Here is a 25124-nt window from a genome sequence, read left to right as displayed (position 1 = left end):
AGACATCTCCACTGTAGATTTCAACATGGACCTCAGACCCCTCTCCTGGAGGCTGATATGGACAATATATCTTTCCTGAGGCCCCGATGGACTCCCAACATCTCTCCTGCAGGAGCCATGTTTGATAACCTCCTCAGGGTCATGTTCATTTCATTGGGTCCTCTCACAACTCTGTAAGTCAGCTAAAGCTTGTCTTATAGCAGGATAGAGGGCAGTTATTATGAAAGTGAACCAGGGACAGGATCAAAAGCAGAACCTCTTTGTCCTTCCCTGTAGCCCATGACTCTTCTGTTCTGATTGGCATAGATTATGCTTCCTGCACAACACTCCATAGCCCCTGAGGCTCCCTCCCTTTCCTTGCCTCTCCTGCACTAATTCTTGTCTGCCTTTCTTCACTCTGGCCCCCTTTCTATCCCAGCTGTGGGAGTGAGGCCCCACTCCCAGCAGGCTGAGACCAGACAATGGGCCCTTATTCTGGGCAAAGAATCCCCTCAGTGTCTCCCACCCACTGAGGCCCCCTTCCAGGCCCAGGATGGTGTGGGCGGAGGGCACTGTGGAGGGCAGGAGCCATTGGCTGGCAGGACAGAGGGTGGCCCTGGTTGTAGATCTCCCACGGGAAGTTTACAATGTAAACATCACTCACAATAAAAGCCAGTCTGTCTTTCACTCCCAGCCCCGTCTCTCCAAGTGGGTCTCTCTCAGCCCTCATTGGTTCTGGGTTTTTTAACATTTAGCCTGATTTCTACTCACTTTCAGTGTTCATCTCTGCATAACACAGTTTCTTTCTTTCTCTCTCCCTTCCTCTCTCTCTCTCTTTCTTTTTCTGTTTTTCTTTCTAGGCCTCTCCCTTTCTATCCCTCTGGGTAGTTTGTCAGTCCCTATTTCTTATCTCTTTCTCACTTCCTCATGCTCTCTCCCCTCTATCTTTCTTTGTCTTTTTTTTCCCCTCTCCAAATCTTGATCTCTCCATGTCTCTGTCTCTTCGTGTTTCTATGTCTCTATGCTCATGGCTCTCCTCTCTTGTCTTTCTATGTCTATCTTTTTTGGATTTGTGTGTCCTTGTCTATGTCTCGTTTTTGTCTCTTTATGTTTCATCTCTGATCTTCCATCGTCCATCCCCTCTCTGTCACTTTGGGTCTGTGGATCTGAAGGGCTTTCACCAGTCATCACACTCCTGCTCACAAAGCTCCTTCTCATTCTTACTTTCTGGTACGTCCAGTGGCTCCTGGGACTGGCATGGGAGGTTATTTTCCCCAGTTTACAGATTTGGAAGCTGAGGCTCTGATTGTTGGTACCAGACTCCCATTTCTGGGTCTCTTCCTCGACGTTCTCGCTTTGCTCTTGTCCCCGTGCCTGCCGACCACCTGATCTGGCCCTGTCCCTGGAACTCAGCACCTCGGACAGCTCCTGTAAGGTGAGGGGATGGCCAGGCCTTCCTTCTCGCGAGTTCAGGAGGAGCGGCCCTAGAGGAAGCTCGGGAATCTCGCGAGAGTGGCTGCTGCAGGCAGGCCGGCGCGGGCGCGCGAGGAACTGGCCCCGAGGCGCGCGCACGCTCGCGCACCCAGTCCCCAGACCCGGAGCCGCTCGCGGCCGGCTCCGCGCTGCATCGTTGGGTGCATAGCAGCGCAGCGCGGCGGCCTTTCCGCAGCCGAGCGACAGCAGCGGGTGAGTCCCGGGCCTAAAGGGCCAGAAAAGGGCTTTGTAGGGAAGTTGGGCGCAGGGCGAGAGGGGTCACCCCATCTCCAGCTTTGTACACCCTACGCTTCACCTTTGGATGCCGGGGGCAGGTCGAGCTGGAGAGGCGCAGAGTCGAGGTGACCTTCCCTGTTGGGGCGGGGGAAGAGAATCTCGGGTGCCCCAGACCCCCCCAACCCCCGCCATCCCCATTCCCGGCTCCCAAAGAAGGATCCCAGTCTTGGATGACGTCAGACCCCTGGATTCTGGAGCCTGGGCCTTGGGCCCTCCATACCCCCTCAGCCCCACCTGGCGTTCCCTGGAAACAGGCCTCCTCCTCCTCCTCCTGGGGACGGCGCACGCGGCCTGGGATGGGGGCGTCTGGAGGCGGGGTGACTGTGGCCTCCTTTGGGTCCTTCCTCACAAGAGGCGCCTGCAGGTGGGTGCAGGTTGTACTCCCCACCTCCCAGACTCCGCCTAAGCGAGGCGGCAGACCTTTGGACAGCTCGTCTGAACCGCCTCAGTGTTTCATGGGATGGGTGCATTGGCTTAAGCCTGTGGGCCGCCAGGGCTTTGGGGTGGTGTGTTGGGGGCGCCAAAAGAAGCTCATTCCAACGCTGACAGGAGTCAGTTACGAGGATTGGGGTGAGATGTTTGGGAACCCGTCTCTGCCCCTGCCTCTGGGAGCTCGTGATCCAAAGGTTGGAAAAACCAAGTATAGTCTGGACTGAGAATACACTATCTTAGGCAGTTCAAACCGGCAATGCCCCAGCTCCAGGATAAGGAGTTGAGGGAGGGCTGGGCAGACTTTCCCGTGGACACTAGGAGCACAAGGAGAAAGGGAGGCAAGAGGCAGTGAATAGGAGGCTTCTTGGAGGCAGTGAGATTGGGATGAGAGGAGAGGTAACAGAGGGCATTTTCGGGGAATAGTCTGGGCAAAGGCGTAGAGGTGGGAATTAAGCACAGCTGTTGGGGAGCCTGGCCTGTGAGTCCAGCCATGTGACTGTGCGCATGGGGTGGAGAAGTCTGGAGAATTTTGCAGCCTGTGCCCTAACTGTTCTGCCTCCAAGGGGCAGGCCTCTGAGACAGGGAAATGGTTCTTGCAGGGACATGACTGGCAGAGAGATTTTGTCTAGGGCTGCACAGATTGTGCTAGTTGAGATTTGATCTGGGTTTGATGAGCCTGAGTTGCTGAGAGAGGATTGACTGGTCATGGGCCACAGAAAGAGGGTCTTCTTAGGTCTAGCAAACCCATGGAGAGTTAGCAGTGTCCTGGGAGGGGAGCTCTGGTTAGGGGCCTTGGGCTCTGTTCCTGTTTCTTTAACCCTTTCTCTGGTGGGCTGGCTGGCCACCTCTTAACAAATTGATTCCTCTCTCTGGGTATCTCTTTGCCAGCACCTTTCTCTAGGGATGAAATAATAGGACTAAGTACCGACCTCCCTTGAGGAAGCTGCTTGTTCTAGTTTAGAGCGTCCTTCTCAGTTCTTCTACCTCTTCCTTTTCCTTTTCTCCCCCCCTCCCTCTGCCTTCCTCTCCCTGTCCCTGCCCCCTCCCCACAGCAGTTCCTCTACAGGCTGCACTTCCTTCCTTGCTGACAGCCCAGAGTCTCTGAAGGTCTCCTGGAGGAAGTGTGGTACAGCAGGGTTCACGGAAGCTGTGGGCTTAGCCTGACTTGGGGAGGGCATCAGTTGCTCCACTCCTACCCCGGGAGGGTGTCCAAGGCTTAAGGAAGAATATGATTGACCATTCTCTGTGCCCTGCCCTGTGCTGGGTCCCTCCTGGAAGCCCCATCCATGACGGAACAAGGAAGAGATTGGATGAGAATGAGTGAGCACTTGGTGCCCAATAACTGGTTCAGAATTTAAGCAGTGGGAGGCACAGCAGGGATGTCTGGAAGGGCTTCCCAGAAGAGGTGGGATGTGAGAAAAATAGAAGGACTCAGAGGCGCTGATGGGGCTCTGGTTTAGGGTCAATGGAAGCAGACGGGATGGCTTGATATGATCTGCATGAAGCTGGGTTGTGTGGGAAGCAGGTCAGCCTGTGGTAGAGAAGCAAAACGTGGTGGGTTGGAGGTTTGTAGCTGATTGACACAAGGTTTTGATTGCCAAACACAGGATCAGTAGGGGCTACTGAAGAGTCATCATAGGACGGTGATAGCAATGCTAGGAGTGTACTGTTCTCTGAGGAATATTCATAGTTTGGGGACATCAGGGCTGGAGATATGGGATTGGGTGTGGGATAAGGAGACCAGAGGTAGAGCAAGAGGGGAAAACTTCCATCTTAGCAGATAGGCTCTGGGCAGACAGCAAGAAAATGACCATTTCTATGCCAAGGATGGGGGCTCATCCCATCCTTGGCATAGAAGGATGGGGAGGAGGGAGGGCTGGTGAGCAGGGAGTCCTGGAACTAAGCCCAGGTCCCTATCCTGATCTGAGGCCAGACTTGACTCCCTTCTCTCTGCCATGGACCTTACTCTCTTTACTGTGGGACCTTCTGTCCTCCCAACTTCACAGTTAGAAATGGAATAAATTATAGTCTGTTTTTTTTGAACAAAATTCAGTTAGTATTTGCTGTCTTATTGATAACTAAGGAGGTGCTTCCTTAGGCCTACATCTCTGGGGGGATATGTAACACCCCCAATGCCTCCCAGCGTTATGAAAGACTCTCAGTTGAGGACTAAATTGCTACTTCTCCCATTTTTCAGTTTAAGAACTTTGGTTTGCAGAGGCCAGTCATTGCTGCTCCCCTCTCCCCCAACACAAGTATAAAGAGCAGAGAGCCTGGAACCTTCCATTTTTGTGACCTCAGCCTCCTGTAGCCCTCCCAAGCCTAAATTCTCTCTGGGCTAACCATGTACACACAAGGCAGCCTTGCTCTGTGCTCTGGCCCTGAGTGCTGGCTTTCCCACCATCCATACTTTGCTACACTGACTTCTCTGTAACCATGGGCACACCTTTGGGAGACAGCCTGGGACCAGACGGGGGTCAGATTGGAGCCAGGGTTAGAGCCTCCTTCCTTGAGGCTCTTACAATCTAGTTATTGCCCACTCTCCCCCTGCCTCTCTTCTTTGTTTCCCTGGAGGACATTAGTGCTGGACCACAGTCTCCCTTTCCACATCCCATTGTCACATGGAGGGCAGTGCCTCCTTTGGCCACCCTTTCTACTAGCTACACCTGAGTCTGGTCATCACTGGCATGTGGCCACCTCCAAAATCTTAAACTCCAGTATCATTCTCTGACCACAGTCCAAATTCTGCTTTACCTACTTTGGGACCTCAAGGAGACCTCAAGTTCTCTGACACCTCCATTTTCTCTATCTCATGAGCATGACACCTTCTGTGTCCTTCCTGGACTCCATGGTCCAGGATTTTAACCATCCTCTGGCTCATACCTTCAATGACCATGCCACTTTGCCTGTGTGTCCCACCCCAGCAGCAGATCCCCCAATTCTGGATTCCACACTCAGAAGCTTCTGGTGGCCATCACATACCAGGGCAGTCTGGTTCTGCTTCCGTGGAGGGTCTCCAGCCTCAGCTGTCCCTCCATCACTTCTAGAAACCCCTTTCCTCTTCCCATCAGCTCTCCATTCTATTCTATGGGAGGAGTATTCCAAACTTGGACTATTATCCCAAAGCCCTTTACTCATGGAGAGGGTTAGTTGGGGGGGGGGGGTTGTATGTAGGAGTTGGAACCACACTTACGTTTCTCCACTTCTTGAATCCCAGTAGAAGGAGGGCTCCTAATCTAACATACCCGCTCTGTGCTATGGGTGCTGGCCCTACGTATCTCCTGAGATACCAGTGTCTGTCAGCTCTTTCCCCCTCTACAGTATCTTCAGCCTGTCCACCGTTTTCCTTAATAATACCTTCCTCCTGGCTTATATATATGCTCAAGTCTCCTATCTGGAAAATCCTTTCTAACTGTATGTCTTCCTCTAGCTGCTGCTGTTTTAAACCTATGGCTTTGTCTCGCTAGAAAAGTGATATATGACTGTTGCAGAAATTTTAGAAAATAAAGATAAAAGAAAGACAACAAATAACTTGTAATGTCACTATCAAGAGATCGCTACTATTAATCCTTTATGGTGTTTCTTTGTTGACACTAATATCCTGTATATTATATTAAAGTCTCAGCTGAGTTTTTTGATTTAAAAAAAATTTTTTTTAGGTCTTTATTTAATTTGTTACAATATTGCTTCTGTTTTTTAAGTTTTGGTTTTTTGGCTGCGAGGCATGTGGGATCTTAGCTCCCCGACCAGGGATCAGACCCACACCCCCTGCATTGGAAGGTGCAGTCTTAACCACTGGACCGCCAGGGGTGTCCCTCAGCTGAGTTTTTTGAAAGATTAGTCGGCCTTTTCTTCCTCTCCTCATGTTCCCTCATTTCTGGGCAGCTGGCCTCTACCCCACCACTTCCTGAAGCTGTGACCTCCTAATTGCCAAATCAGCCCATGTCACACCTGACCACTCTGTGGCCACGGACGTTGTTGACCTGGTTGACCAGTCATTAAAAAGGTTGAGATAACCTGTATTCATTGACATTAAACATTTTCATGAGATATTGAGTGGAAAAAAACAGGTTATAAAAGAGCATGTATAAAATGATCTCACTTTTGTCATATATGCTTATGTATACATAAAAACCAAAAACCTAAAGGTCAGACTGTTAAAGGGGTGACCACTGAGAAGGTGGATTTTGGAAGAACTTGTATTTTCTACTTTATGCACTTTGATTTTTTTTTTTAACTTGCAGATATTTTTATACATGTTACTAAAAAGCAACATAATTTCATTTTATTAAAAAAGAAACTTTGAGGTTATATTTTTTAAAAGAAGAGGAAGAATAGAAATCTTCAGTGGCTCGCAAGTCTCAGGATAAAGCTCAAATCCTGCTCATGGCCTTCAAGGCCAGGATGACTGGCCCCTCCCACCTCTCAACCCTATTGTTGCCTTTTCTTCCTTCCTTCCACTTTGGACTTTATCTGTGTGTGCTCTACTTTCTGTTCCTTGAATTCGCCATGCTGTTACTCTCCTGACCTTCCCTTTGCATGTGCTTTCCTGGTTCTTTCCTTTCCTGGCCAACTCTTATTCATCCTCCAGGATTCAGCTCTGATATCGCTTCCTCTATAAAGCCCTCCCTGGCTTTTCCAGGATGGACCAGGGAGGTGCTCCTTTGTGTTCCCACAGCTTTGTGTACTTGCTTTCCTGGAGCACTTCTCAGGCTGTGGTGTAATTGCCCCTTGATTTAGCTGCATCCTCTACGCTTACTACCTCACTTTCAACTCAAACGTGTCTCCCCTATTACAGAGAAAATTGAAGCAGATATGTGGGACGTGCACTGTCCTTTCCAAGGCCTCAAACCTCCCCCATCTGCTTGCGTCATGTTCTCCTTCCCACCTGTTAGGATTGAGGCTTGTCCCACCTCTTTGCACTGGACCTCATGCTTCTCCCCCTTTCAGGGGTTTGCTCCATTAATTAACCTCTGTCTCTATTGTAATTGCAACTCTTCCCTGGATCTTTCACATCTCTAGCTTATTAACATCCTAAACAAACAACCCTCAGACATAGTCCTCCCTGGACCCCATAGCCCACCCAGGTAGTACCCTGTCTCTGTTCTCTTCCAAGGCAGGCTTCTTCAACGTGCTGTCTACACCTGCTCTCAGCTTATGTGCTCAACTATGTAATTTGGCTGCTACTACCCACTCCCACCGCTCCCGCCAACTCCCAGCTGCCACGACCACCAAAGTAGTTCTTGTTGGGGTTACAGGTGACTTGCTGTTGCTGAGTGTACTGAACATTTTTCAGTCCAGCCCTTTCCATGCTGGACCTCTCAGTGGCATCTGTCATATTTGTCCACTCTCTACTCCTGGCTTTGGAGACTTCACACTCTCCTGGTTTTCCTCCTGCCGCATCAGCTGCTCCTACTCATTCTTTGCCAGCTCATCCTCTTCTGCCTGACTTTTCTTTTTTTTTTAAAAACAGGTAATACATTTACCTGATTCATAATTCAAAAAGATGTCCTAAATTTCATCAATTCTAAGATGAACATTTTGATATTTCCGAAAACATTTTAATGTCTGTGTCTTTAAAATTTTGGCATCTTATCATTATAAGTTGGTGGCATTTTTTTCTTTCTTTTGTTCAATAAGATAATGATCTATCTTAAAATTGATGGTGTCTTGGATTTGATGGTATAAAGATACATAGTAAAAATTTCCTCCCACCTACTCCCCTACTCCACATGTATTCAGTTCCTCTGGCCCCCAGGAACCACAATTATTTTTTTCTTGATGTCCTACTAGAGATTCTTTGTGTATATATTGCCAAATGCAACTGTGTATATCCCCCTCCTGACTTAAAAGTATTTATTTATTTATTTTTTAAATTTTATTTTATTATTTTTTAAAATATTTATTTATTTGGTAGCACCAGGTCTTAGCTGCGGCTCGCCAGCTCCTTAGTTGCAGCACATGGGCTCCTTAGTTACTGCAGGTGGGCTCCTTAGTTATAGCTCCAGGCTTCTTAGTTGTGGCATGCAAACTCTTAGTTGCAGCATGCATGTGGGATCTAGTTCCCCGACCAGGGATTGAACCCAGGCCCCCTGCGTTGGGAGCGCCAAGTCTTATCCACTGCGCAACCAGGTCCCTTTATTTATTTTTATGAAGTATAATTGACATACATTACTTTCAAGTGTACAACATAATGATATTTATACAACATAATATTTGTATATATTGTGAAATGATCACCACAATAAGGCTAGTTAACATCCACTGCCACACATAGTTACAGAATTTCTTTTCCTTGTAATGAGAACTTTTAAGATTTACTCTCTTAGCAACTTTCAAATATGCAGTACAGTGTTATTAACTGTAGTCACCATGCTGTACCTTACATCCCTGTGATTTATTTATTTAGAACTGGAAGTCTGTACCTTTTGACCCGCTTCACCCATTTCACTCACCCCTCAGCCCCCGCCTCTGGAAACCACCAATGTCTTCTCTGTGGATGAGCTTGGTGTTTTGTTTGTTTGCTTTTTAAAATTTTATTTTGTTTTAGATTCCACAAATAAGTGAGGTCATACAGTATTTGTCTTTCTTTGTCTGACTTATTTCACTTAGCATAATGTTCTCAAGGTCCATTCATGTTGTCACAAACGGCAAGATTTCATTCACCAACCTTTGGTATCTCATCCTTCTTATAACAGCCATTCTGACACGTGTGAGGTGATATCTCATCGTGGTTTTGATTTGCATTTCCCTGATGATTAGTGATGTTGCGCATCTTTTCATGTATTGATACCCGTTGGCCATCTGTATGTCTATTTCCCCAACTTTTTATTTTGAAAAATTTCAAAGCTACAAAAAGTTTAAAGAACAGTGCAATGAATGCCTGTACTAGGGTACTTCACCTAGACTCAGCAGCTGTTAACATTTTGTGACATTTGGTTTGTCTATCAATATCTCTGATTTTTTTTTTTTTTTTTTTTTTTTTTGGCCGTGCCGCGTGGCTTGAGGGATCTTAGCTCCCCGACCAGGGATTGAACCTGGGCCCACAGCAGTGAAAGCGCCGAGTCCTAACCACTGGACCACCAGGGAATTCCCTATCTTATTTTTTTGCAGAACCATTTGAAAGTAAGTAGCAGACAAGACACTGTATTCCTAAATATGTCAGCATGTTATCTCCTAAGAACAAAGATATTCTCCTATGTAACCACAACACCTAAGAAATTTAACATTGAACAATGATATCTACTGTTCAGTCTATATTCAAATTTCTCTACTTGTCCTAAAAATGTCCTTTATAGCTGTGATTTAAAAATCCAGGACCAGTCATTGCAGTTGGTTGCATGTCTCTTTAGTCTCCTTTAATTTAGATGAGTCCCTTTACCAATTTTTATCTTTCACGACATTAACATTTATCTTGGAGAATTTCCCACAGTCTGGATTTGTCAGATTCTTTTTCTTAATAATTATTTTCAGATTAAAGATTTTGGCAATAATACTGCATTGATGATCTTATGTCCTTCTGTGTGTATCACATCATGAGGCACATAATGTCCTTTTGTCCCATTATCAGAAATGCTAAGTTTGGTCACTTGGTCTGCCAGATCCTCTCATTATAGAAGTACCTTTTCTCTCTTGTGATGAATAAATAATCTGGGGGGGTGACAGACTGTGTGACTCCCCTCTTCCCTAACCACCTTCCACCCAGTGGTTTAAGCAGCCATTGATAATCCTTCCCTGTATCAGTTCTGACAAAGGGGTTGCAAAATAATGATTTAAAAAATTATGTCATTCCTTCTATATTAGAACTTTTCTTTCCCGCCTCCCTTTCTTTTGTGTATTATAGTTCACTTATGCATTCTTTTCAGTGTGTTATGATCCATTACTGACATTACTCATATTTTTTCTTCAGCTTTTTATTTTGAAAACTTTAAAGTTGAAAGAATACAAGGGACACTCATATAACTTCACTCAGATTCACCAATTGTTAGCATTTGCCACATTTGCTTTGATTCTGTCTATATCTATCCATTCATTATTTCTTATTTTTCTGAACTATTTGAAGCAAGTTTCAGATATCACGATACTTTATCCCTAAGCACTTGAGCACATATTTCCTAAGAAAAAGGACATTTTCCTACATAACCTCAATACCATTATCACACCCAAGAAATGTAACATAGACATAATAATATTATCTAGAGTCTATATTCAAGTTTCCTCTGATATCCCAGTGTTTCCCTCTTGAACCAGGATTCAATCAAGGTTGACACATCAGTTTTTGTTGCCATGTAGCTTTTATTTTTTTTAATATTTTATTTATTTATTTGGCTGCACCAGGTCTTAGTTGCGGCACACAGAATCTTTAGTTGCAGTGCTTGGACTCTTTAGTTGTGACATGTGGACTCTTAGTTGCGGCATGCATGTGGGATCTAGTTCCCTGACCAGGGATCGAACCTGGGTCCCCTGCACTGGGAGTGCAGAGTCTTATCCACTAGACCAGGGGTCCCCAACCCCCCTCCCCCATCAGTCTGCAAGCCAAGGCCTGTTAGGACCCGGGCCGCACAGTGAGAGAGCGAAGATTCATCTGCCACTCCCCATCGCTTGCATTACCGCCCGAACCACCCCCACCCCCCCACCCCTGCACCGTGCATGGAAAAATTGTCTTCCACGAAACTGGTCCCTGGTGCCAGAAAGGTCAGGGACCGCTGCACTAGACCACCAGGGAATTCCCCAACAATCTTTCATCCAGTGAAAGATTTAGCAGCCACTGAGGATCCTTGTCTGAATCAGCTATTACATTCATGATTGCAAAATTAGGAGATTTGCTAATTCTGTCACTCCTACACTTAGTGCTAGCATTCTTCCGAAAAGAATAGCTTGCTTTCTTCCTTCCTCCCTCTTCTTTTTAAAAATAAGAGTGTCACTTTGGACTCATGCATTATTTTTTAATAATGTTACATTACTGTCATTATTTTTGATGCTCTTAATTCTCCCAAATTTGGCTGTTGGTAGCTCCTTCAAGCTGGTGTCCTCTTGACACCAATTAGTTGAATTCCTTCTTGCTTCTGGCACCACAAGATGTTTTAGGCTAACGTTGTATTTCCTTGTCCTGGCTTGGGACCAGCCACATATTTTTAAAGTCATGAGTTCATATTGATGCCTCCAATTCAAATCCAACATCACAGGACTCTGTCTTACCTTCCTATATTCCATATTCTGTCTCCATGCCTAACACTGAGAACCCAGGTTCCAACAACATGAACACATTCTCTCATATGCTGTCTGCTACAGTTCACATGACAGAGTTTCAGAATCATCACACTAGTACCAACAGTAACAGTAAACCCGCTAAGATTTCAGATTTCTTTCCAGTTGTTTTTGCTCTTGAGATATATCCGTCTAAGAGAACACAGAGTACTGAGATGAAGTCACTTGGCCAATTCTTTTTCCTGTGTGATTGTGTTATCAATTCACAGTATAGATAGCTTCATTTGGTTTTGTTTATTTCAATTTTAATGGTTCTCTCCAATTTCTTTTTTGTTTGTTTCTGTTTTTGGCAGCATTTCAAGGCTTGTGGGTTCTTAGTTCACACCAAGGATCAAACCCAGCCCTGTGAGTGAAAGTGCCAAGTCCTAACCACTGGACCACCAGGGAATTCCCTGCTTTTTTTACTTAACAGTATATCCTGGAAATCATTCCATAGCAGTTCATAGAGATCATCTTCATTCTTTTTTACAGCTATATATTACTCCATTGACTGATGTACCATAGTCTATTCAAACAGTTGCATTTAGGTTGTTTCTAACATTTTGCTATTGTAAAATAGTGTCATGTTGAATAACATGTATTTGTTGTTTCTTACTTGTGGGTAAATAACTAGAAGTAGGATTCTGGGGATAAAAGCAAAATATATTTTTATTCTCCTCTCCCCTCCTTTTTTTTCTTTTTTTCAATATGAAAGGTAGCATAAACTATTCTATGTCTTGCATTTTTTTCAACTACTTGTAATTGTGGAGTTCTTTCCATATCAGTATTTTTTTTTTAATTTTTTGACAGATTTTATTTATTTATTTATCTATTTATTTATTTTTGGCTGCATTGGGTCTTCGTTGCTGCTCTGTGAGGTGGGAGCTGCCTCCGGTTCATTCCACCATGGAAATGTGAGATGAGTCCTGCTCCAGGGAGTTTCCAGCCTGGCTGGGACTAAGAGAAGGACTAGGTTGGGTGAGCCATGATGTTCAACCTTCTCTGGCTCTTTTTCCTTCCAGTTCAGGACAAAGAGGAGTGGACAGGCCGCTGGGCCGGCTGGTGCCATCATGTCAGGTAAGGAGAGGGTGGGCTACTTGGGTAGGATGTAACGGTGAACTTAGGGTAGGGGTCCCTTTACGCCCCCTAGTTTTTGAAGGTCAGGTTCTTTCTGTCCTCTTGCCCCTGGATTGCCCCTGGTTCCCCACTGAGGCCTATTTATCCAAGACCCTCACTGTCTAGCCCTCTGTCAGACCTCTGACCCTGGGGACCAGGGGTAGCGCATCCTGATGCTCTGGTCCTACTGTCTGTCTGACTGATAAGTGGCATGGGTGTCTCAGTCTCCATCCTCTCTGTCACCATTACTCTCTAATACTCTGAGACCTTTTCATTCTGGTTTCTGAGTTGTCTGGTTTCCAAAGGCTCAGAGCTGGAGGGACCTGTAGGGACTATCGAGTTTGACCCCCACCCCACTGGATAAACTGAGGTCTGGAGAGGGGTAGTGACTCACCCAAGAGCATAAGTGTTGGAGTGGAGGCTAGATAGAACCCACGTACCCAGACTCACCATGCTGCTTCCTCTACCCGGAACTGGTCCCCCACTGAAGAGGGTGCTGCACCCCTGATGGACAGTGTTTATTGTTTTTATTCTTCTGAGAGACAGTGACACTGCCTCAGGGCTACTTTGGGAGACCTGAGGCAGTGGGGATAGCTGGGTGGGGATAGCAAAGTGGTCTGTGCCCATAGGGGCCAAGAGGGCAGCCCAGGCCAGGGAAAGAGTGATCATATTGGATCATCAGGGAGGGGAACATTCAGGGTGATACCATATGATGTGCCTCGCCCACAGAAAAAGTGAACAACTTCCCACCATTGCCCAAATTCATCCCGCTCAAGCCATGTTTCTACCAAGACTTTGAGGCGGATATCCCTCCTCAGCATCTCAGCATGACCAAGCGCCTCTACTACCTCTGGATGCGTGAGTGCTGTGGGATGGGGGTGGGCCATAGCTGGGGAATGGGGGAGGGGGAAGGCTGGCGGGTGCTGGGCATTGGGACAGGGTCTCCACAGGCTCGGTGTCCTTCAGCCTCACTTGCAGCATCTGTGTGGGCCAGTAAGCCTTTCCCTGCCTGACTCCTGCAGGCTCCTCTCCTGGGCCGACTCCTCAGCTGGGCCTCAGTTTCCCTCAACCTTCCATCTAGGCCTCTCCCCATCTCCCAATCACAGAGCAGCTGGGTGGGGGGGTCTCTGTTTGCGGTGTAATTCCTCATTTCTTCCTCTCCTTCTCCTTTTCACTGGAGTAGTTTTCCAGGGAACCTCTGATGACTGCCTCAGGATTCTGGATTTGGAGAGGAATCCTCCCCTCAGAGCCACATTTTTCTTGCTTTCTCTGGAAAATTGCTCAAAAAGAACATTCAGCTGGGATTTAGGAGATATGGGAGGAGGCTGGGCTGGTCACTCCACTTCCCAAGTGGCAGGTTCCTCATTTATAGGAAAGAGGGTATTGTCTCAGTGATCGCTGTGGTTCCACGTAGCTCTGCGTTGAGTCTAGAGTTTTAATGTTCTAAGATTTTGAGGTTGAGAGTTTAAAAGCCCCAATTTCTCATGGTCTGTGGCAGTAGAATAATTGCGGCCGGGGCACTAGATCAAGTGAGCTGGAGAGAGGTGGGACTGGGAAGAGAGATGTAAACCAATATAAAAGCAGTTTAATGTCTGTTCTATGTAAAGAGCAAATAAAATCAGTGAGAACACCAAGGTTCCAGGAAATCTGGGGGCAATAAACAGGGATGGAGGAAATACAGCTGAAACTCACAGAAAGAAATGCTTACCCTCATGGTGAGGGGCCCTGAGAAGGGTGTACCTTCACAGGTGACAGCGTTGTCAGGCCAGACTTGGGGAGCACTGGCCCTGGGCTCTGGGAACTCTGCCCCTGAGAAGATCTCATCCAGGAGCTGGATTTAAGGGCTATAAATATCTTCCTAAGTCCTCACTAGGTGCCCGCCAGATGCTGTGTTCCCAAGGAAGCGTATATAACCCTTGAGATGCTTCAGGGTTCTATTCAGAAGCCAGGACCATAGATACCTGGCTGTTTGAGGCCAAGATTAAGCCCACCTTCCTTTATTTATTCAGTAAGTCTTTGTGGGGCCTTAAATGGACTCAGTCTAATGTTCGAGGAAAGGAGCACCCTTATGTCAGATGACCTGGGTGTGTGTGAGTGACAGCATCAGATGAGGAGACTTGAGGTCCCTGCTGGCTGTGACTCAAGGATACAGTGATTCCAAGGTTTAGCTAGATTATGTGGGCACAGAGGAGGGGGAGCCTGGGTGTCACTCTCGGGGAGCTTCTAGTTTGGTTGGTGGGCTGGGATTTGTACTTGGGGAAGCATGAGAGCACCCAAGTCTTCAGGAGGTCAGAGGGATGGGAGATGAATAAGGCTGCAGTAGTGAAAGAAGGCTTCTTGGAGGAGGTGGCATAATAATTGTCTAAGAAATGGATTAAAGAAAGACAGATCCCAGCCACTGCTGCCTGCCCCATTTAAGTGTGGAGCGGATGGTACAATGGCTTAAAGAGATGTTACCTTTTACTTTTCCCTTTTCATGCCCTACCTTGCAAGAGAAGATGGAAGATGGGTTTCCTGTGCCTTGGGCTTGGTGATTGCTGTGGGTCTGGGATGGCCAGGGGCTGAGACCATTCTTATAAGGAGAAATTCTTATCAGGAGAAGAGCATTTCTCCCAGGCTGAGGCTTTGGGGCCCTTCAACAGGGCTTGCTGGGCTGAGGCTCTGAGTTCCTGATCTGGAGACGCTTCGTTCTCTGGATTTCTCAGATCCCCAGGAACGGGTGTGGGAGAGGGTTGGTCTGAGCTCCCAGTTTTCTTTCTCACAGTCTGTACTCCCTGTGTGTGTGTATGTATACGTGTGTCTTGTGTATCTGTGTGTGTGTATTCACTGATGTGACTTGTGGGTGTGAATCTGTACAAATGCGGTTTGCATGTGTTTGTATGTGTCTTCATCTTTCTGTGCTTGTGCCGTTTGCCTGTGTTTGACTGTGGGTCTGTGTTGAGTTGTGGGGGATGTGTGTGTGTCTGGGTGCTCATATATTTCTGCATGGGCCTTGGTGTCTGCGTGTGTGTCTGGTGTCTGTCTCTGTGTGTGCATGTGCTCCTGGGTCTGCAGTGAATAGCGTAACGCTGGCCGTGAACCTGGTGGGCTGTCTCGCGTGGCTGATCGGAGGCGGGGGAGCTACCAACTTTGGCCTCGCCTTTCTCTGGCTCATCCTCTTCACACCCTGCTCCTACGTCTGCTGGTTTCGGCCCATTTACAAGGCCTTCAAGTAAGTGATGGGTGCTGAACTCCAGCTCCTAACCCTGTCTCTTTGCCCATCTCCACTGTCTCTTCTCTACATATTTTTAATTTTAATTTTTTTTTTTTTGCCATCCTGCAAACTCACTTTCCCTTTGTTTACCCTCAGCTCAGACTGCCAGGTAGGATTTAGGCTTCCTGGGAGCTCTAGGCTGGGGTGAGAGGGCTGGAAGTTAGAACCTTTCTCTTAGTTCCTTCCTTCCTCACTCTACCCCTGGGTGGGGGCAACATAGAAACCGGGCCTGTTCTTGTTTTCCCTCCCCCAGGCAGCTAGCTGCATGATAAGTTTTGCCAATGGGGCCACCTGTCTTGACGGAGCTGTCCATCCTGGTACCCGTGGGGCTAGCTGATTTGGCGCCAAGTGGACCATCTATCCACGTGCCAATGGAACAAGCCATCCATGTGCCACTGACACTATGTGCTAATGAGGGCATCCAACTCTGTGCCAAAGGGATTACCCACCCATGTATCAGTAGGGCTAGCTGTCTTAGTGCCAATGGGTGTCTGCCTTGTGTCAAGTGGGATTTGCAATCTTTGTGCCAATGGAGTGTCCCTCTCAGTGCCAGTGTGATCTCAAATATCTTTGCCTATTGGGCCCATCCATGTATGTGCCAATTAGGCTATAATCTTGGTGCCAGTAATGTGTCTGTTCTTGTGCCAATGACAGTTTCTATCTTATGGGACCATCCATCCATGTACCTGGATGTCTTGGTGCCAGTAGGGCTGTCCAACCCTTTGACAATAGGTTTGTTTATTTCTGCCACAGTGGACCCATCTATTTCTGTGCCAATGGGGCCAACCATCCATGTACCAGTGAGTGGTGCATTCATAAGGAGATCTCTCCCTATGTAATGCTGTACACACAGGCCTAACACATGGAAACTTGCAAAGATCCATGGGTAAACGCTGTCCTATTTTGGCCTCTTAACTAAGGCCTTTAAATGTCTTCTGTCTATTGTGTACCCACTTAAACTTGGAAGGACTTAGAAGTCTTGAAGGCAGGGAAGCCCTGGCCCTCTACCTAGGTGATGGAAGCCATCTCCTCTGTTGCAGGACTGACAGCTCCTTCAGCTTCATGGCATTCTTCTTCACCTTCATGGCCCAGCTGGTCATCAGCATCATCCAGGCTGTGGGCATCCCAGGCTGGGGTGTCTGGTAAGAGACTGGGGTGTCTGGGACTGACCCAGGGCTAGCAGGGTGGCACCTGGGGTGTGTCCTTTGCTTACTTCTGTGGGCTAAGCTGCCTAGCCTGTGGGAACACCATGAGTTATTGGAAGTGTGAAGGGATTCAGGATAGTTTATAGTAGACAGAGCCATAGCATCAGAGGGGAATGAGAACCTTGCAGTGCTTTTTAGGAGTGCTGAGGGGTATCAAGCGTCATGAGATTAAACTGAGGGAAGGAAGCCTTATGTCTGAGGAGCTTGTTTCCTGAGCCAAGGGTTCTTTCTGAACCACTGACACAGGCCCTTTGCATCCAATGATATCGTCTCTCCCTGTGACAATGAGATGGTCCCTTACTCTAGTGGGGTGGCTCCTGGGTACCCCTCACCATGCAAGGCAGCCCCACAGCTGGCCTATTTCTGCAGTGGCTGGATCGCTACCATTTCCTTCTTCGGAACGAACGTTGGCTCAGCGGTGGTGATGCTCATTCCCACTGTCATGTTCACGGTCATGGCTGTCTTTTCCTTCATTGCCCTCAGTATGGTATGTGGTCACCTCAAGGGTTGGAGGGTGGTGTTGGGAAGGGACTGTGATCTGTAACAACCCTTCTCCCAAGTTACAAGAGGACCCAGGGGTCTTCCAAGGGACTCACTCTGGAATGGCTTGGTGGACTTTGCTCCCAGTGCACAGGGCATGGGTGGGAGGACTGGCTTTTACGGTGACTTTTCTCTGGCTCCCATGTCTTTTCTGGATAGGTTGCCTCTTCCCTTTGATTAACCCTTCCTTGTGCTCCTCATTCTACAGGTTCATAAATTCTATCGGGGCAGCGGGGGGAGTTTCAGCAAAGCTCAGGAGGAGTGGACCACGGGGGCATGGAAGAACCCGCACGTGCAGCAGGCGGCCCAGAATGCAGCCATGGGGGCAGCGCAGGGTGCCATGAATCAGCCGCAGACTCAGTATTCTGCCACCCCCAACTACACATACTCCAATGAGATGTGAACGAGCCAAGCCTCCCAGAAGCTGGCTGGGGGCCGGTGGAACGGGGGCTCAAGCCACACGTTGTGGTGACCAAGCAGGGTTCCCCCTTTCCTTTTTCTCCTCCTCCACTTTGTACAAAGAATCAGAGTTATATATATATATACATATATATGTATATCCTCTCCCCCACACCCTTGGATTCACGTGGAGCTGTCCCGTGCGGTGATAGCTGTGTCTGTGTCCCCTTGTGAATAGTGTGCAGTGAAGGTCTCTGTTGTTGTGGTGCTAGATGTATGTTTAGAACTAAACCAGCCCCCCACCCTCCACCAGGCTGCCCCCTCTGACCTTGGCCCAGGGACCCTTCATGGGGCAGAGGGAGGCATAGCAGAAGAGCCTGGCCCCCTCCCAAGGGTTATGAGCTGAAACTGTTTCCACTTTTGGTCTTACTGGGGAGCAGCAGTATTTAGAACTCATGGGGATGGTAGCGGGGAGAGTGGAGACCCGCAAAGGATCTTCTTCTGCTCCTTCTGATCCAGGTCTCTCCCCGCCACCACCCCCAACCTCCTCCTCCCCTCCTCTCTTCCTGCTGTCAGATTCCTGTGGTCCCTTCTCCTGCCCAGGGTCTCTCTCTTCTCTCTGTGGCTTTTCTTTGTCTTCTCCAAGGTTGAGTGTCCCAGTTGTATCTGCTCCTGAGACTGAGCCCCTTCCCAGATCCAGGAAGCAGACAGGGGAGCTGAGCCTTAGCCCTGATGTGGGAGGGCCCACAGCCGGAGATGCGGAGCCCACCTGGGTACCTGAATCCAGGGGATGGAAATGCAAGGCAGGCTCCTCTCTTCCCTGCCTTGCCTTCCCCTCCTTCTCTTCCCAGAGCCCTGTTGAGCCCCGTCTGCCTATGTCCCGGCTGTGGCCTGATTCTCCTACCCTACCCCTACTGTGTTCTAGGTGGCATCTGCCATCCATAAGGGCAGATTCCACTGCCTTCCCCGAAGAGCTAGGTAGTGTCCAGGCAATTTTCAGGTGTAAAGGTGCAGCTGGAGCAGAGGGTATGTAAATAACTACTGGTCCCTGGGTGTCGTTTGGTTGGCCCAAGCCCACTGGGCAGGTGCTAGGTGTCTGTGAATGACCACTGGATTCCTGGGAGCGATAGCTGTTCTGTTTGGGTCTGATAGAAGGGATAGGCTCAGAGGGCTGGTTCTGGAGGGAAGATCAGAGGAGAAGGCAGGCAGGGCCCGGTGAGAGGGGATCATGCATCCCCCCCACCCCAGCTCACTCTTGGTCATAGGGCAGTTCTGGGCACTTGAACTCAAGGCCCAGGAAGAAGCACAGGCCCAATCCTATGTGGAAGCACAATGGCTGGAATGTGATTTCAGTTTAGGTCGGGTGGGAGGGGCGATTCTCTGGCTCTTGTTTTTTTTCAAATCAAGATTACTTGCTTCCCTCTGCCTACTAGACTTGATTCTTGGCCCTTCCTCACCCTGTCAGCAACCCCTTTCCTTTCCAGGCCAGTGACTGCAGGCCCGTTGTGTGCCAGACATTGTGAGAATGTTGTTTGTAGAGGCCCTGGCTCTCTCGGAGGCCTGGAGGGGAGTGGGTTCTCACCCAAGGAGCAGCTGCCCATTTCTCACTCACTGCCCCCACCTCCCACCTGGGCTATTTAGCTTGAAAAACCAAACCCCGCCTGGCCACTCTGGGCGGCTCCAGCTTAGAACCCAACACCTGGATTTCCAGGTGCCGTCCTGAGCTTTGAGCGCCAGGTACTTCATTTTCCTATAAGGGGAGCTAGGGCCTCTGGGAAGTTATCTTCCTAATGGTCCCTTAGGCTTGGGCCAGAATGTGATTGGCTCTCTCCTCTACCACTTTCTCTGCAGAAAGCAGTTGTCACAGGCCCTAGTACCTGAAAAGAGACCCTAGGTCTAGGTTCTTCCTCCCGTTTCCTTTCTCCCCTCCCAGACCTCTGGCTCCCTTTCTCTTTGTCTCTCTGGTAACTCCAGGAGGCCTGCTGCCAGCCCAGCATCCTTGACCTGTTGGATGCCACCTCCAGTCGATTTCCTGTCCTACCTGCCCTTTCTCTTTCCTGGCTCAGACCTGTATGGCCATGCCCTGGCTCTGCCCTTAGGAAGACCTGCTACCTGTGTGTGGCCCAGCTTGTCCAGGCCCTGGGATGCTGCATCTCCAGGCAACTATGCACTTTCCTGGGGAGGGAGCCAGTATGAGAAGTGGGGGCTGGGCACAGATACATCTCTGCTGGATGGTCTGGCTTGAGGGTCGGGTGGAAGAAGGCCCAGGTCAGTCTGGAAATCCTCAGGTCTTTGGCCAGCCAGTCACCTGCTTTTGCATTCTGCTGGTGCCCCCTGCCCCTCCTTATTTCTGGGAGACACAGACCATTCTCCAACTGGCAGTTGACCTGCCTGAGCCAATGTGTCTGTCAGTGGTAACTGAATGAACCATAATAAAGGGGAACATTTGGCCCTCTGTGTCCTGCTGTGTCATGTGTCTTCATGTGGGCCTGTGTGGAGCCTCACCATGGGCTGTAGGCAATGGGGATAGGGTGGTTTGAGTGGGTCTGTCATTCCCAGAGGCCAAAAGTCACACACCTCTGTGTGGTTCTTTCTCTGAGGCAGCCTCGAAATTGCCACAGAGGCCTTCTGCCTGTTAGGAGGAGGAGTTCTGAGTTCCCTGAGGAAGAAGTAGAAGGTTGGATCAGTGGGTGAGAGGTGGTTTGGTTCAGATGGTCACTGTAGGCAGGGGCAGGGGTAGAGCACAGAGGGCCCCACCTCAGCTCTCATTGAAGGAGACTGGCAGCTGATTGAGGACCCAGGGGCCTGTGGATGCTGGAGAATGAAGGAGGCAGGGAGGTGTATCCAACGTGCCTTCCTCTGCTGCTTTCCCTTTGCCAATGCTGTGTCCTCCACTTGGAGGGCCGTTCTGGCACTTTTTATTTAAGCTCCTGGTCATCCTTCAAGATTCACCTTGAGTGACTCCTTCTCTGAGAGGGCTTCTCTGCCTCTGATTGTTACTTAGGACCCTCTCCTTCCTCATGGACCTTATTCTGTAATTTTTTGTGTCCCTCTGTCTCAAGAGCAGGGAAGAGTGATTTAGCTCTGTATCCTGTGCACTTAAAACATACAAGAGGCTCAGTAAATGTTAAGTATTAAGTGCTGCAGTGATGAGCAGTGTGGGATGGGGCTGGGGCGGGGGTAAGTAGGTCAGACAATCTGGGCCAGGCCCAGATGAGCACAGGAAGTACCAAGAACTTGGAAGCTGGTGTTCCCGACAGGACTCCCCGGAATGGACTACAGTTCCCAGAAGGCTGAGAAGTGGACTGCAACTCCCAGAAGTCTGCGCGGTCGCGGAGGCTGCCGGCGACTGTAGTAGCGTTGCGTGCCAGTCAGAATCTGTGGGAGGGGCGACCGAGGTATCGCGATATTTTGGGGGCTGCTCCGAGACGCGCCTGACGCGGGTGAGGAGTCTGGGGGGCCCTCTGGAGGCTGGTTTCACGCGGTGGGGCAGGAGGGAGGCTGGAAAAGCTTCATTCGCGATTTTGGGTCTGTGGCTCTGTGTGTGACGTGTGTGTGTGTGTGTGTGTGTGTGTGTGTGTGTGTGTGTGTGTGTGTGTGTGTGTGTGTGTGTGTGTGTGTGTGTGTGTGTGTGTGTGCGCGCGCTGTGGAACCTGTGGGGACGGAGCGCTATGGACCCCTTCCCGTCTCCATCCTGAAGTGGGGCATTTATATATATATATACACGCTCCCATCCCGGCTTTGTGCTGCTCTGCAATTAACTAGTACCATTTAATCTAGTTTGAAAGTTGGTCCTATCGGTTACCCATACTTAACCTTTTGCCTTAAAGAAACAAAAACAAAATCCATGAGCCTGCCTCCAGAAAGGAATGGGGATGGCCCAAAGTACAAACTGTATTTTACAAGTTGGTAAAATAGAAAAAGGAAAGCCCTGGGATATTGCAGTTGTCCCCTGGCTCCACCTAAAAGTGCCGAATGGCATTAAAAATGAAAGTGAGGCCAAATTTTGTCAGAGAAAAACTTCATGCTGTACTTTGAAGTGTTGGAGGCCTGTGCCAGGTAATAGGCAGGGGAGATTCCCAAGCTGGGGAAGTGGTGGGTATCTTGGGGCAGGAGTTTTCCACATCTCTCCAAGTGACTGAGAGATGGCAGTTCTCAGTCACTCCCTCACTAGTAGTCACTGCGTGTGTATGTAATATATATCTATATATCCCCAACATGTGGCCTTGAGGAGGGGTGCCTAATGGGATTCCAGGAGTAGCAGACTCTGGAAGCATGCCTGCTTCTGGTTTGAGAGAAAAGCAGTCTTTTTGTTTGTTTGTTTTTTTGTTTTTAATTTTCTTGGCCGCACTGGCAGCACATGGGATCTTAGCTCCCCAGCCAGGGATCAAACCTGAGCCCCTTGCATTCGAAGCTCGGCGTCTTAACCACTGGCCCGCCAGAGACGTCCTGAGAGAAGAGCAGTCTTAGCAGAATGTCAAGACCTTGAGCTCTCCCTGAAGAGTTCCTTGCCTTTCCTTGGAGGAAGGGGTTTAAGGTGCCCCTGTGGCCACGTGACTCCTTTTAATGACTGGGTTTTGGGGAAGAGTACCACTATGGGGAGCTATAGGTGTTTCATTATTACTGGGGCAGAGTTGTATTGACTGGTGGGAGATGAGGCCAGAGCAGACTCTTGGGGCCAGATAGGAACTTTGACGTCAGGCTAAAGGATTCAAGCTCTTAATGGATCCTGGATCCCTGCCCACCCACCCAAATTTGGTTCTGCTTTTTCCTAGGCCCCAGTTCCTCATCATTCCTGTGCTGTGCTGGGCTCATACCCCCTCTGGCTTTTTTTTTAGCCCTGGTCCTGCCCTGGCTGCACACCTGCCCATATTGTGACTGGCAAGTATTCCTGAAACTTTTACTTAACTCTGTCCTAACTAAACTCATCAGAGAAGGAGACTTACACATCACAAGTCTGCCACAGCTGAGGCTCTTTACTCTGTCTGGCTTTGTCTTTCTAAAGGACAGAGAAACTGTCATTTTTCTGGCTGTGACTGTATGCATGTGGCTACCTGCATGGCTAGTGCCCTGGGAGCTTGAGGCTCAGTAATCACAGCCTTCAGCCCTATAACCTCTCTGCCTGCCAACTCTTTCTGCCGCTCAAGAGTTCCTATGAGTAGAGCAGAACTCAGGAAAATGAGGTGTGCTGTCTACAGCTGCCTTGGCTGTGCAAATAGATGGTTCTAACAGGGACTGGGTAGAGTAATAGACTTCCTGGTTTGGGATTTGATCTATTTTTGAGAGTAAACATAAAGAACTGCTGGGACTTCCCTGGAGGTGCAGTGGATATGGCTCCATGCTCCCAATGCAGGGGGCCCGAGTTCAATCCTTGGTCAGGGAACTAGATCCCACATGCATGCCACAACTAAGAGTTCACTTGCCACAACTAAGGAGCCCACGTGCTGCAATTAAGGAGCCCGCCTGCTGCAACTAAGACCCAGTGCAACCAAATAAATAAATATTTTTTTAAAAAGGGACTTCCCTGGTGGTCCAGTGGCTAAGACTCTGTGCTCCCAATGCAGTGGGCCCAGGTTCTGTCCCTGGTCAGAGAACTAAGGTCCTGTATGCCATGTTGCATGGCCCCAAAAAAAAAAGAATTAGAGGGCTTCCCTGGTGGCACAGTGGTTGAGAGTCCGCCTGCTGATGCAGGGGACGCGGGTTCGTGCCCCGGTCTGGGAAGATCCCACATGCCACGGAGCGGCTGGGCCCGTGAGCCATGGCTGCTGAGCCTGCGCGTCCAGAGCCTGTGCTCCACAGCGGGAGAGGCCACAACAGTGAGAGGCCCGCGTACCACAAAAAAAAAAAAAAAAAAGAATTAAAAATAAATAAATACGTGTTAAAAAAAAAAGAACTCCTGCCAGCTGTCACCCTACATGGGACTGTCAGATTGAACTGATTTGACCTTGCTTTCAGATGTTGGTTAAATTTTCCACTTTCTGATCCTCAAGTACACATCCCCCCCACACCCGCCTTCTAGAAAGATAGGTAGGCTTTGGTCCTTAACAAAGATCGCTCAGCAGGCTAAGTAGTAAATCTTGGGCTGTACCACCTGCTGTGGGGAAGCAGCTGAAGTCACCAGCATGGATTCCTGCCCCAAGTTTAACTGATTGCTTTCAGTAACCTATTCCCTAGGAAGGATATCAATTTGATGTGGAGGAGGTTTTATTTTATTTTTTTTAATTTTTAAATTTTTGGGTTTTTTTTGTTGTTGTTGCACCGCGCAGCTTGTGGGATCTTAGTTCCCTGACCAGGGGTTGAACCTGGGCGCTTGGCAGTGAGAGGGCCAAGTCCTAACCACTGGACCACTGGGGAGTTCCCTGGAGGAGGTTTTAAATTCAGCTTCTGGTTTTGCAGGAATCTCCATGTCCTTGCACCAGCTGGCTGGGGTAGGACAGCGTCCAGGTTTGGGATTTGGCAGGCGGGTTTCCCTGGAGAGCGCAGAATGTGCCTCTATCGCCTACTGTGGGTGCTCACTAGCACACTGATTAGTTCTGGGAAGCTGGCTGATAGGCCCTCTAGACCTTGTCAGTTGTTAACAGGGCTCTCGAGGCCCTAGAGTAGACTCAGTTCTGCTCTGGGCAAGCATGGCCCTGGCTGAGGCCCTGACGTAGAGGTTGAGATCGCTGGCAAATGGAACTTTGGGGGAAGTTCTGTTCTAGGGAACTGGCCTGTGCTTAACGCCTGTTGAGAAGGGTCTGGGCCCCTCGGAGACCCTTCCAGGTAGAAGTGGAATAATAGACCCAAACATGATCCTCAGCTCATGTGGTTATGTGCCTGAGTCTTGAAGGCAAAAAATGGGCAAAGAGGCCCTAAGGAGCCAAGGGGCCTGTGGAGTGAAGAGGGAGCCCTTATGGGTGTGCAGCCACATAGATAGCCATTGGGTGACTCACTGGACTTCCTCCTCGGGGTCTGCCTTGGTCTCCCTTCCCCTTGTTGATTCTACCCTTTTGAGTACATCTCCCAGGACCCCCTTGTAGAGAGAGTCCCTTACCTCTGTCTTTCATGCATTGACTCAGAAGTTTTCTGATGGAAGGAGCTTCAGAGATTACCTGGTCCTATCTTTGCATTTTTCAGATGAAGAGACATGTCCAGGGAGGGAATGACCCTGAGCCAAGGTCACATACCAGGTCAGGAGCACAACC

At 48.9% G+C, this 25124-nt stretch overlaps 2 protein-coding genes across 8 annotated transcripts in view; both read left to right on the top strand.

Moving 5' to 3' along the window:
• The first annotated feature begins 1588 nt into the window (after positions 1–1588).
• On the top strand, positions 1589–20390 carry SCAMP5 (secretory carrier membrane protein 5). Of its 2 annotated transcripts, none has more exons than XM_079914169.1 (7): positions 1589–1665; positions 12450–12504; positions 13273–13401; positions 15598–15754; positions 16837–16938; positions 17371–17488; positions 17750–20390. In XM_079914169.1, the coding sequence occupies exons 2-7, from the start codon at positions 12498–12500 to the stop codon at positions 17942–17944; spliced, it is 708 nt and encodes a 235-aa protein (XP_079770295.1). In that variant the 5' UTR covers positions 1589–1665; positions 12450–12497; the 3' UTR covers positions 17945–20390. The 2 variants fall into 2 exon arrangements, with proteins under 2 accessions (XP_079770295.1, XP_079770296.1); XM_079914170.1 differs by lacking the exon at positions 1589–1665 and adding an exon at positions 9175–9306.
• Positions 20391–21324: 934 nt separating this feature from the next.
• The window catches only part of PPCDC (phosphopantothenoylcysteine decarboxylase), a 57921-nt gene continuing 54121 nt past the window's right edge, over positions 21325–25124 (top strand). For all 6 annotated transcript variants that reach the window (XR_013827011.1, XR_013827012.1, XM_079912460.1 and 3 more), the window contains exon 1: positions 21325–21383. The gene's annotated coding sequence lies outside the window, so the exon portion shown is untranslated. The remainder of the gene's footprint in view (positions 21384–25124) is intronic.

This window comes from Stenella coeruleoalba (assembly GCF_951394435.1).
Source record: "Stenella coeruleoalba genome assembly, chromosome: 2".
Classification (NCBI taxonomy): domain Eukaryota; kingdom Metazoa; phylum Chordata; class Mammalia; order Artiodactyla; family Delphinidae; genus Stenella; species Stenella coeruleoalba.
Note: the sequence above shows the minus strand (reverse complement) of the source record. Positions and strands in the feature narration are given on the sequence as shown.